Source organism: Mastomys coucha, unplaced genomic scaffold, assembly GCF_008632895.1.
Source record: "Mastomys coucha isolate ucsf_1 unplaced genomic scaffold, UCSF_Mcou_1 pScaffold22, whole genome shotgun sequence".
NCBI lineage: Eukaryota > Metazoa > Chordata > Mammalia > Rodentia > Muridae > Mastomys > Mastomys coucha.
Window position 1 is genome coordinate 262,458,837 of NW_022196905.1, and position 11,677 is coordinate 262,470,513.

At 45.8% G+C, this 11,677-nt stretch overlaps 1 protein-coding gene across 1 annotated transcript in view; it reads right to left on the reverse strand.

Moving 5' to 3' along the window:
- Positions 1-11,677, reverse strand: part of Nup133 (nucleoporin 133) — a 54,449-nt gene that overhangs the window by 14,385 nt on the left and 28,387 nt on the right. Inside the window, exons 13-19 of the mRNA XM_031341761.1 lie at positions 9,533-9,696; positions 8,132-8,226; positions 5,970-6,194; positions 4,734-4,856; positions 3,757-3,856; positions 2,851-3,102; positions 2,144-2,277 (exon numbers count right to left, since the gene is read on the reverse strand). Coding sequence (XP_031197621.1) covers positions 2,144-2,277; positions 2,851-3,102; positions 3,757-3,856; positions 4,734-4,856; positions 5,970-6,194; positions 8,132-8,226; positions 9,533-9,696 — 1,093 coding nt within the window. The remainder of the gene's footprint in view (positions 1-2,143; positions 2,278-2,850; positions 3,103-3,756; positions 3,857-4,733; positions 4,857-5,969; positions 6,195-8,131; positions 8,227-9,532; positions 9,697-11,677) is intronic.

An 11,677-nucleotide genomic window follows, 5' to 3' on the forward strand; every position in this document is an offset into this window, starting at 1 on the left:
AAAAAAAAAAAAAAAAAAAAAAAAACTAAAGCAAAACAAAACAAAACATATGTTCCATATGATTAGCGTCTATTCCGCAGGGACAGTGCACTCCTACTCCTGAATCCAGCCATCTCGTGACAAACCTACTAAGAAGCACTGGTCTGAGGCCTGTGAAGAGCACATGCCGCTCTCTCAGACGACCTGGTTTAGATCTCAGGCTCACAACCAGCAGTAGCTACAGTTCCTGGGGATATATGCCTTCTTCTGACCTTCACAGGCATTGGGAATGCATATGCTGCACATATACACATGGGCAGGAACGACACTCACAGACATCAAAGAAAACAACTAAAGAGAAAAGCAAAGCAGGGGCTGATGAAGTACTGATGACTGCAAGACTGATACTTGGTCCTCATGAGCCCACCAAAAGTCAGCATGGGAACTCAGTTACATTAAAACTTGTTAGGTGGGTGGTAGTGGTGCATGCCTTCAATCCCAGCACTCAGGAGGCAGAGTTGGATGGATCTCTAGGGCTACAGAGAAAAACAAAAAAACTACCTGTTCAGCTAGGCATGTGGTTTTAATCCCAGCACTTTAAAGGGTAGGATAGGTGGATCTCTGTAGAGTTCAAGGCTTAGTCTACAAAACAAGCTTCAGGCCAGATAGGAGACCTTATTTGGAAAACAAAACCTGTTTTCTTCCTCAAGCCATTGACAGCTACTTATAACCAATGGTTCTGTAGTGGTGTTCTGAATTTTATACAAATTTCTTTTAATAGTAGAGGTGAAAGGCTTTTATAAGGTTAACTCATGGGACAAAGTAGCTATATAAAGGACAATCAAAATCACCCGGGCAGCACCAGGCATCAAAACTTCATCTAAAAACAGAAAGCTGGCATCAAAACTGCTGACAGCAGGAGCCTGTCTGAGCTCCCCGCCTGTGAGGATGCTCTCAGTCTCCCTGCACTTCAGAGGTCTTGTTACACTTTAAGGAGAGAATAGATTCAAAAGTTAGCCAAGCCTGGTGCCTGTAATAACACTTGGGAGACACAGTCCATGTCTTAAACAACAAAAGCAAACCCCCAAAGTGACAGGTTAACATTTCCCAAAGGCCAGTAAACTTCCCAGTGTTTATTTATGTGGTGGTCTCATGAGGTGTTCCCTATAGTTTGGCCATTTGGCCCTCAGTCAGTGGCACTGTTTGAGTAGGTCTAGGAGGTGTGGCTTGGTGAAAAAAGTATGTCACTGGGGATTGCTGTAGAAAGTATTTTAAAACATCCAGGCATGGGGTTTCTTCCTGCCTTAGTCCATTTACGTTTCCTGTTGAAATATACACACAGCCTTTACATTTTTAAATATGCCTTAGGCAGCACAATAGTTGGGCAACTGCCTACCCTCCATGCTGTTAGAATCCACTTTCCTACAGATAACTCCAAGTTACTACTTACTAATTTCTATGTTCCATCTGGGCCACGTTCTCTTTGCCCCTAGCCCATGGTAGCTCTTCATCCCCCCCCCCCCCCCCCCCCAAGACAGGGTTTCTCTGTGTAGCCCTGGCTGTCCTGGAACTCACTCTATAGACCAGGCTGGCCTCAAACTCAGAAATCCGCCTGCCTCTGCCTCTGCCTCCCACGTGCTGAGATTAAAGGCATGTGCTGCCACTGCTCGGCTTTAGCTCTTCATTTTTAATATGCAATAGTCAGCACAATAGCTGGGCAACTTGTGGTCTAAGGCAGGAAGGAACCCCACATCAGGATTTTAAAAAATGTTTTTCACAACACAGGATGGCTTGAGAATGTAAAGTCTCACCCCATTTCTGGTTTGCCCTCTCTGCTGGAGGTTAAGATGTGAGCCTTCCACTTTCTATGGCTATGCATTGCTCCACATACAAACTGTAAGCCTCTGTAACTGTAAACTCAACTCTTCTCTAGGCTGCCTTGGCGATGTTGTTGTATCACAGCAATAGAAAGGTAACACACAATTTATGTACATAAGAATGAGTCTGCCCAGCAAGACAATGTAATGTGAAAATCTATTATCTTCCCCTCTCACTCATTCCTCATCTCAAAGACACAGCAGCTTTCTGGAAAGGGAAAGCCTTAGACAGCATGGTATGCTAACCCTAACCCCACCCCGACTCCCATACACACCAGTGTGGTTACCTGGTCAGCAAACTGGGTCATGTAGCGCTGGAGTCGGGCCTGGTTGTCTGTCTGCTCACACATCTGAACCAGGATATCAAAATCACAATACTTCTCTGCTAGAGAAGCTGCCCATGGGTACTGGCCTAGTGTGACTGCAGGAGAAAGAGGTGATACAACATGAACTGTGCCCATTAATGATCCACCCAAATTTTCCTAAAAGGCAATCACAGCCCTGAACCCATCGCTGGCTCCCCAGAGGAGACTCTACTACTCACTACCAGAACAAGCTTTCCTGATCTGGCTATAAAAGGTAATTGCTATCTGCTCAACAACCACACTGTATACCTGTGCCCTTCACCAACAACCATCAGGCTCTGTTCTAAAACCAGTTGTTCATATGAAGGCCTGAGTTCTTTTTTCTGAGCCAGCTTCTCAAGTGCTGGAAAATGCTACCCAACAGCCCAGCATGCTGAACTCCATGGCTAAGGGCATCTGCACAGCTTCATCAACTGATTTCTTTTTTTCAATCAATTGAACCTCCTGTGATGTTTGTATCAGAATAACTTTACAAAGCTGGATGACATAAATACAGAAAGCTCTCCAAATGTGCCTGGTTTTGCCTTGGTCACAGACAGACTAACTGTACCTATTGCACTGTGTGAGCTCTCCAACCTCCACCCAGCATGCACACAGCCCACAGCCAGTTCTGACTCTCAGACACTCACGAAGGGGAGAGAGGAGTTCCGATCTTTTCTGCAGGTATTCCACTTCCAGACTGCTGTATCTTTCTTGTTCACTGGATTTCTCTAGAGACTTCAGCTGGGAAACATAACTGTCCAGGAAGCAGTCAATCAGCGCCACAAGCTGCTCCATCACAATGCTCCGGAGGTTGCTGTCAGCCTGAGGGTACACCATCTTTAGGATGATCCCATGCTGGCGCGTGATTGCTGTGCGGATACCGGATGGACCACTTGTGGCTGTAAAGTCCAAAGTAACTTCCTAAGGAAGGGTTCCATGGAGGTAAGGGGAAAGACCAACCACCTGAAAATCAGTTTCTTACTGCTTTAAGAAAGCACAGCAGTGTTCAGGTGATACCTGCTATGCCCTGTGAACCCCATCTTTTTCTTGGTGGAGATTTCCTTAACACAGAGCCATGTGATCCTGCTTCCTTCTCAGTTCCTTCAACGCTATTCCACTTACTTTGTGATGCGAGCATGAGGTGGAGCCTAGTCCTCCAAAGCCGCCACCTGCTTCTGTGGAGGTCTCACTACTAAAGCCTAGCAGGTGCATCATAAATCCACTCAGATAAAAAATCAGGATGGAGTCAACAAATACAGCCAAGCCCAGCAATGGTGGCCCACACATTTAATGCTAGCACTCAAGAAGGAGAGGCAGGGATCTCTGAGATAGAGGCCAGCCTGGTCTACAGAGTGAGTTCCAGAGAGCCTGGAACCAGCCAGAGAAACCCTGTCTTGAAAAAACAAAACCAAAGCAAAGAAACCAACCAACCAACTCACCCACCCACCTAAGGGACCCTTTGAGTCTTGAGACGCCCGTTAAACTGTTCCTTCATGTCACTCACAAACCTGCTCTAAGGACTGGCACAGCACTAGCATGGCAGACAACATTACCTGTCCATGGCACATACTCCAGCTCCTTCCCTAGTGGCTCTTCCTGACTGTACAGAGAGCTTTTGTTTACGCGGTAATGAGTGGCAGCCTGTAGCATGTCCTGGGAAAATGAAATACATTGTCACACCTGAGAAGCAATAAGCTGTTAGTACAACTCAGTTAATCCCTTTCTGTGGTATGCTGTGCCTTCAGAAGACCTGCAATACCAGCCTACAAGTAAGAAAACATTCAGCACTTGTGGCTTTTTCAGCTTTCAAAAATTTGTTTTACTCCACAATTTAACTTCATTTCGGAAAATTAAAGTAACCAAAGCAGAAAAAAAAAAATAACACTATAGGGCTGGAGAGATGGCTCAGCGGTTAAGAGCACTGGCTGTTCTTCCAGAGGTCCGGAGTTCAAATCCCAGCAACCACATGGTAGCTCACAACCATCTGTAATGGGATCTGTGCCCTCTTCTGGTGTGTCTGAAGAGAGTGACAATGTACTCACATTCATAAAAAGTAAATTAGTCTTTAAAAAAAAAATAGCACTATGAAGTCTAATAGGAAAAACGGAATGAAATCCCTTAGGTAATAATCTAAGTAACAAGTCTTGAGCAATTAAAAGGCAGAAGTAGATGTAATAGTATGTCCATGTCTCAGATAATTCGAAGGCTGGGCTAGGAGTTCAAGGCCAGAGAAATAATGGACTTTGACAGCTACATTAACAATACCACTGCAGTGATGTTACAGAAAAAAGCTCCTTCAAAGAATATTTTACCAAACACAAAGTCAAAGTTATAGAAAGTCATTGGTGCACACAAAGGAAACACTAAAAAAATGTGTTAGTTCATAAAATACAGGCTGCTCTAGCTTTTTTGAATTTAACAAACAGTTGTAATCTCACTAGCTCAGGCAACACAGAGCAGGGTTAAGAAAACCACTTTCTTGTCCCTATCCTGGATGGTGGTTTGTTGACACTGCTGTCATGTACAGTACCTTGAGGACCGTATTGACATCGATTGCCACATCTGCCCACTCCTGAGAGACCAATGCAACATCACGCAGGACTTGTTCCTCATGCTCCAGGAGGCACTCGCAGATAGTGTCCACCTGGGACACCTGAGGGCAGACAGTTACAGCATTAAGCTCTTAGGGATAATAGGTCCTACGTGGTAAGCTGTATCGCTCCATCATTCAACAGAAGTTAATATATTAATGTAATGACGAAAGTAAATGTAAAACCAAAGTCAGTCTCCTTACTTGTTACAGTTACTGTCACTTTAGCTAATAAACGGAACCTAGAGGTGATTTACAGCACACTAGAGGATGGTGCAAGATGGTGTAGCTCTCATGTCACTTTATACACAGGATGTTTAGATTTGGGGGAACTATGTGGGGTGGGGGATCTGACACAAGTTCCCAGCAGACATGAGTGTCTAGAAAAGCCAATGAAGGCTCCATGCTCTCACCAGTCTCTAGAGGTGCAAACACAGCTGCTATGCTGTGCCACTCAGCCTGTCTGAGTGGATAGTACTACTTTTATGAAGCCTTGAATGGACCTAGGCTCTTCCCAAATCGAGTCAATGACAAGTGGGATGCTGCTCCAACCAGGCCTCCTGCCCTTTTGTCTACAAGGGCTGCCAAATAAAACATGTAACTCTATGCTTAACTGAGCAACCATCTCTTAACATTAGTACCTTTTAGGAATGTGCTGCTGCGATGTGCAAGCAGACAAGATAAAGTACCACTCCAAAAAGAAGGGTGAGGAGAGGGCACGCTCACTGGGCTGTAGTCAGTTGCATACAAGCTTGGTCTTGGGCCAGTGAGACGACTCAGCAGGTAAAGCTGTCTGATGTCATGCTGTTTGACAAGTTTGACTCCTCAGAACCACATGATAGAAGGAGAGAACTCCTCAAACTTGTTCTCTGACCTCCATACTTGGGCCATATGTGGCACACAAACCCACATAACTTTTTACCCAAGAGCAATCTAGAGACCCAAGAGCCTACTGAACAAGGACAGCTTCCTGTGCTAGTCATGAGGAAGTCCCTTTCTCAGTCAACTGTATCCCTTCTTGAAGGGCAAGCAGTGAAGAAGACACCAAGTAACAGTATCCATAAGGCAAGCAGCCCAGCGAACATGTCAACGGGGTCTTTTAACACTCTGTCCCGCCAGGGATGTCCACACAGCTCAGCAAAGACACAGGAAGATGAGAACTAGGACACAGCTGACCTCTCGAAAGAAGACATCGGCAGGAGTCAGGCTGGCGGGCACCTCACACTCCCTCTTGTTCAGGGCGAGCAGGATAGCTGCATTCACCAAGTCTGGCAGCCGAGAGTGATGGTTTTTGAGTGTGATGGCAGCTGACAGCTTTTCTGCATGTTCACAGAGCAGCAGTCGGGTGGTCATAGGTGTTCCTCTGATTGGATAAGAGCCCAGACGTCTAAACAAGCCAACCTCACAAAAACAAAATAAAACAAGCACTTGTCCTCAGAAGGTACTCATAGAGAGCTTCCCCCATAGGCCACCTCTGGGTGACATTGTTCCCAGTGCTCCATGCAGGGCAAAGTCGCTTTACTGTTTCTATCCATGGCTGTCACACATCTCAAATCACTGGTTAGACAGCATGAGGATAAAATGGCTTTTCTGATTTATACCTGGATTACTATACTGGATTACAGACTGTTGGGATACAGAAACTTGGAACAACCATCTTATGGGATGATTTCCAGAGCCATAACTTTGATAGAGGGCAGGCAGCATCTCCAATATGGGTGCCCTGTTTCTGGTGGGTTGCCAGGCTCTAGTTTATTTAATCAAACATTGCAGTAACAGGAACTAGAAAGCAGCCAAGACTCATGCAGCAATGATGAACCGCTTTTCACACTTAAGGACCATTCTTCATAAACAAGTGACTTGACTTCTCCTACCCTCACCTGCCTCTGCCTCTCTACACCCTGGCAGGCAACTTTTTAAAAACACAAGGGGATGTGTGGGGGTGCAGGACGGCTTAGCCAGTAAACGTCAGATCAGGAGTTCAAAGCTGGCTTTGGTTACATATTCCAGGCTGCATGAAACCCTAACCCCCAAAACAAACAACCCCTCTCAAGCAAACTGTAAGCCCCCAAAACACAGGACTCATGCTACTTGTGAGGCTGTGCCTTGACTTCTCACATGACAGACAACTTTAGCAGCTGGGGCATTTTGAGGCAGCCATGTGTCTCCATTCTACTTGCTCGTTCCATGGTTTTTTCTTTTTCTTTTCTTTGAGACAGAACTCACTGTATAGACCAGGTTGGCTTTTAACTCAAAGATCTGCCTGCCTTTGTCCCTGAGTAGGGAGATTAAAGGCATCTTCTACCATGACTGGCTAATGAGTCTTAAAGTAAAAGTTACCATTACATGATTTAAACTCATTTTCCTGTTCTCTCAAAGGTAAGTTAAAAGCGCAGTTCCTCTGTGAGAGTCATCAGCAGGGAGTGCTCAGGGCAGCATAGAGTAAAGGTGCGGCTGTGTGCTAAGATCATTCCAGCATACACTAGGGACCATGGCCACTGTGCCAGATCACTTCCCATCCCACTCACAATCAGAGAGTGGCCTCAAATACAGAAGTACTGCCTTAAAGCACTGGGTTGCACATGTGTCCTGGTTGTGACAGCAAATGCCTCCTGCTCAGAGACAAAGCTATGGAGAAGAGCTAGGCATGATGGCTCACTCCTTTGGTCCTACCACTCAGGAAGCAAAGGTAGGTGGATCTCTAGGCCAGCCTGATCAATATAGTGAATTTTGGGACAGCTAGACCTTGTTTTTTAAAAAACAAAATAAAACCCATACAAGCCACAGAGAAGAGAATGCAAACATGAGAGATAAGAGTGTTGTGTCTGCACACACAACTAGAGCTGTTGGCAGTTGAGACTCCATTAAGTCCTCTAAATCACTGTATGCCCACACCCTGGCGGCCTGTGACTTCTGATAAGCAGGTGTGTCCACACTTGTCATCAGCTCTCAGCACACAGGTTTTCAGTGTGACCCCCTCCATAGACTATAAAAAGCTTCTTGATCCCTTCCGCCTGGTCACGGTCAAGGTCCTCCTGACAACACAGAACCAGTGGACAACAATCCATGTGTTTACATAAAAGCATTAAAAAGGTTTGTATGAGATGCTGATTTTTACAAATTCCTGGTCTTGGGCTAGTAAGACAGCTTATTGGGTAAAGGCACTGACTGATCACAAGAAAGGAAGAAAGGTCTCCTGAGAGCTGTCCTCTGACATCCACATGTGCGCCAAGGCCCTGCAACTATCACTTCTGCATCAGAACAGGAGCCAGGGCCTCAAGGAGACCCAGAAAGAGGGCTAGAGGGCCAGCCCACCCCCAACCAGTGCTGAGGCTTACTTGGTGAAGGAAGTCCACCAAGAGGCAGTGAGCTTTCATCTTGTCTTCCAGCTGGTGCAAAATGATCAGTGAGGTGTTGCTCAGCCCAGGGGCCTCTGTCAGAACACAGCAGGAAAGTGTAGACACAAAACCATTTTCAGAACAGTAGTGGATGGAAAGAAACAAGCTAAGAGGATCTAAAAGGAGCAGAGCACCAATCCTTAACCAAAGTTACATACACCACTCAAAGAGCTATAGAACTGGATACATAAGTCAGTGGTGGCTCAAATTAGTAATCTGACCTCTTGGTAAAGTGGAAGCAGGAGATTACAAGGCTAGTCCAGGCTATAGTGAGTTCTGGGACATCCTAGACTACAAAGTGAGACCCTGTGTCAAAAGAGCTTTTATATTCAGAGAAAAACCTAGTAGTCTTGACACTATACTTATTCAAACAAAAAGTGTGCCCTGGGTTAGCCACAAGTTTGGCTCCAAGAAAGCAGCAAGGAAACTCCCGAAATCCCTAGCAAGGCTCAGCAGACATCTCTGACGCAGATCTCGGTGTGGAGAGAGAGTTGCATCTGAGACACTTCCTGGTAACTAGGAATACAGAGCAGCCTAAGTGGGTCGTCACCTGGGACAGCTGGAGGAGGTCAGATGTTCACTTGTAAATACCAAGAATTTCTCCAACATCTGGGAGATCCTACTAGCCAATGCTTAGAGTGTGTCAAAATTATTTACTTTGGAGTAAGTGAGTACCAAATGCTTACCAACACCTCTGAGATGGCTATTCTTGGCTGTCAACTTGAGTACATGTGAAATAACTAAAAACTCAAGTCCCTGGGCACACCTGTGAGGGATTTTTATTTAAATGGATCGTTTGAGATTGGTAGGAAGATCCATCTTATATTTGGGCCATACCCTGTCATGGCAGTCAAGTAAGGACAAGGGGAAGCATTTGTTCTTTGCCTGCTTGGTCTCACTCTCACTGGCAGGTCCACTCCTTCACTGGCATGAGAGCTGGCTTCTTTGAGATTCTGATGTATACTGAAGAGCAGCTGAGACATCCAGCCTTGAGGACTGAACAAGTGCTAACTGTTGAATGGCCACGTGGACTAGCTGGAGCACTGCTTGTAGGTGCTCTAATAAATTCCATATACTTACTCATTCTACTGTGTCTGTTCTTCTAGAGAACCATGACTAACACAACCACCAAGATGTTTTATATTAAACGCCAAGAATCACGACTTGTTCTACTCTGACACACAAGGCCATGTGTTTGGGGCCCTTGTCAGAATGTGCCAGAGGGAGGGCTACCTTCAAGTGCTTGAGACACTAAAAGTATGCAGAGTGACACTGGATGTGGAAACCAGCACTTCTCTCAGCTCCGTTTTAATTCCTCTGTCATGAATCAAGTCGACTTACCCTGGGGGACAGACTCTGCCCAGCGTGGGTCTGAGGCTGGGTAGTCATCTATCAGGTCCACACTGATCTGAGTCACGGCCTTGTCTAGCTCAGAGTCCGAATCCAAATCATTGTGAGAGGAAAACAGTTCATCAGCCATCATCTGAGCTCGGCCCAAATCTTTCCTGCAGTGAACGGAACACGAATGTATCATGAAGGCAAAACATTCTCAAGCTCACCAAAGAAACACTAACTGAGGTTTAAAATCACATGTACGCGCTTCAGCCCAAAGGACTGTTAATATTACAAAGAATAAAGTTTCTGTGCAGCTGTACACTCATCAATACACTGAAGCCTCTGTCAGGCCAGGCACTAGACAATGACTGGGACACAGAGATCAGCCCTAGGCTTTAGAAAGTCACCATGGCATCAGTCAGAACACTAACTATGCAATGGTCTATTTGCAGGCAAGTGCTTGGACACAGAAGGTCAGACAGAACTCTTAACTCCACAGGCTCCAGAATCACCTTCAAGACAAATCTCCGGAGTTTTCTAAGTTGAGGTTAGACATACTGAATAAAAAAGTGAAGTGGAACTGAATAAGCCTATTCTCTGCTCTGCTTCTTGACTGCAGATGGAATGCACTCACCATTCCCCATCATCATTCCCTGTGATGGCCATTCCCTTTGACCCTTCCCTATGAGGGATGATCACTGTCAGCTCTAAGCTACAACAAAAAAAGTCCTTCCTTTTTTAAACTGTCAGATGTTTGGTCACAACAATGATGAAAGTAACTAACATACCAGCAAGCACAAGGAAGGACAATAAACCCTGTACAAGGAAGGAGGGCTCTCTGGAGGAAGAGGCCAAGGGGAATGAAGTGGGCATCAGCCATCCACAGAGCATGTGCTGTTGTCAGCAAGGAAGCTGCATCAGATGTGAAAAACAGGTCACCTAGTGTCTGCGCTAGGGTTTTCTATTGCTGCAATAAAACACCATGACCAAAAAGCAAGCTGGGGAAGAAAGGGTTTATTTCACTTACACTTCCACATTGCTGTTCATCAGTGAAGAAAGTCAGGACAGGAGCTCAAAACAGGGCAGGATCTTGATGGCAGGAGCTGATGTAGAGGACATGAAGGGATGCTGCTTACTGGCTTGCTTCCCATAGCTTGCTCAGTTTGCTTGCTTATAGAACCTGGGACCACCAGCTCAGGGATGGCACCACACACAGTGGCCCCATTGGTCACTAATTGAGAAAGTGCCTTACAGCTAGATCTCATGGAGGCATTTCCTCAAATGAGACTCCTTCCTCTCTGATGACCCTAGCTTGTGTCAAGTTGACACAAAACCAGCCAGTACAACTAGCAGAGTCTGGGGGAAAAGTTCCAGAGCAACAGCCTGAAGGACAGTGAGCCCCTAAAAAGAGGACTCTTCTAAACTGTGCAGAGTCATGAGAAAATACCCAGATACCAATGAGGCCAAGAGGAAGACAAATGTGGTCCATATTGAGAAGGAATGAAGGAAACCTAAACATGCACAGCCTTGCAGACTGTGGTGCACGGCTGCACACAACCCCAGGGCCCCAAGAGATGAGCAGATGCCACTCTAGTTCTAACTGTCAAGTATGGGAAGTTAGAAGGGTCTAGTAGTAACTCAGAACTCTAGTAGAAGAATGATGATTTTACTGTCAAGTGTCCACTTCCTTAAAACTCCTGGTCCTGGCCCTGAGCCATGCAAAAGTAGAGCTCTTGGGTATAGCTATGTTGGATATAACTATGGGTCTAGGGTATAGCTGCATTGGGCCCACCAACACTTCCTGAGACTATTTAGGCTGAGCCCCCTATCTGTATCTGGTAACTGCCCTCTGGAAGTACCTCAAACTGCCTGCATTAGGTGGGCAATACCCCACAATCTTGTCTACCTGGAGCCTCAATGTACTTTATTTGGGAAGGATTAATTAAATTAAGGTAAGGATGATCTTAGGGGCGGGCCCTAAACCCAGTGCCGACAGCTGTCATAAAGTCATGTGCTGAGCCAGGCAGTGGTGGCGCACTTGGGAAGCAGAGACAGGCGGATTTCTGAGTTTGAGGCCAGACTGGTCTACAGAGTGACTTCCAGGACAGGCAAGGCTACACAGAGAAACCTTGTTTCAAAAAATAAACAAAC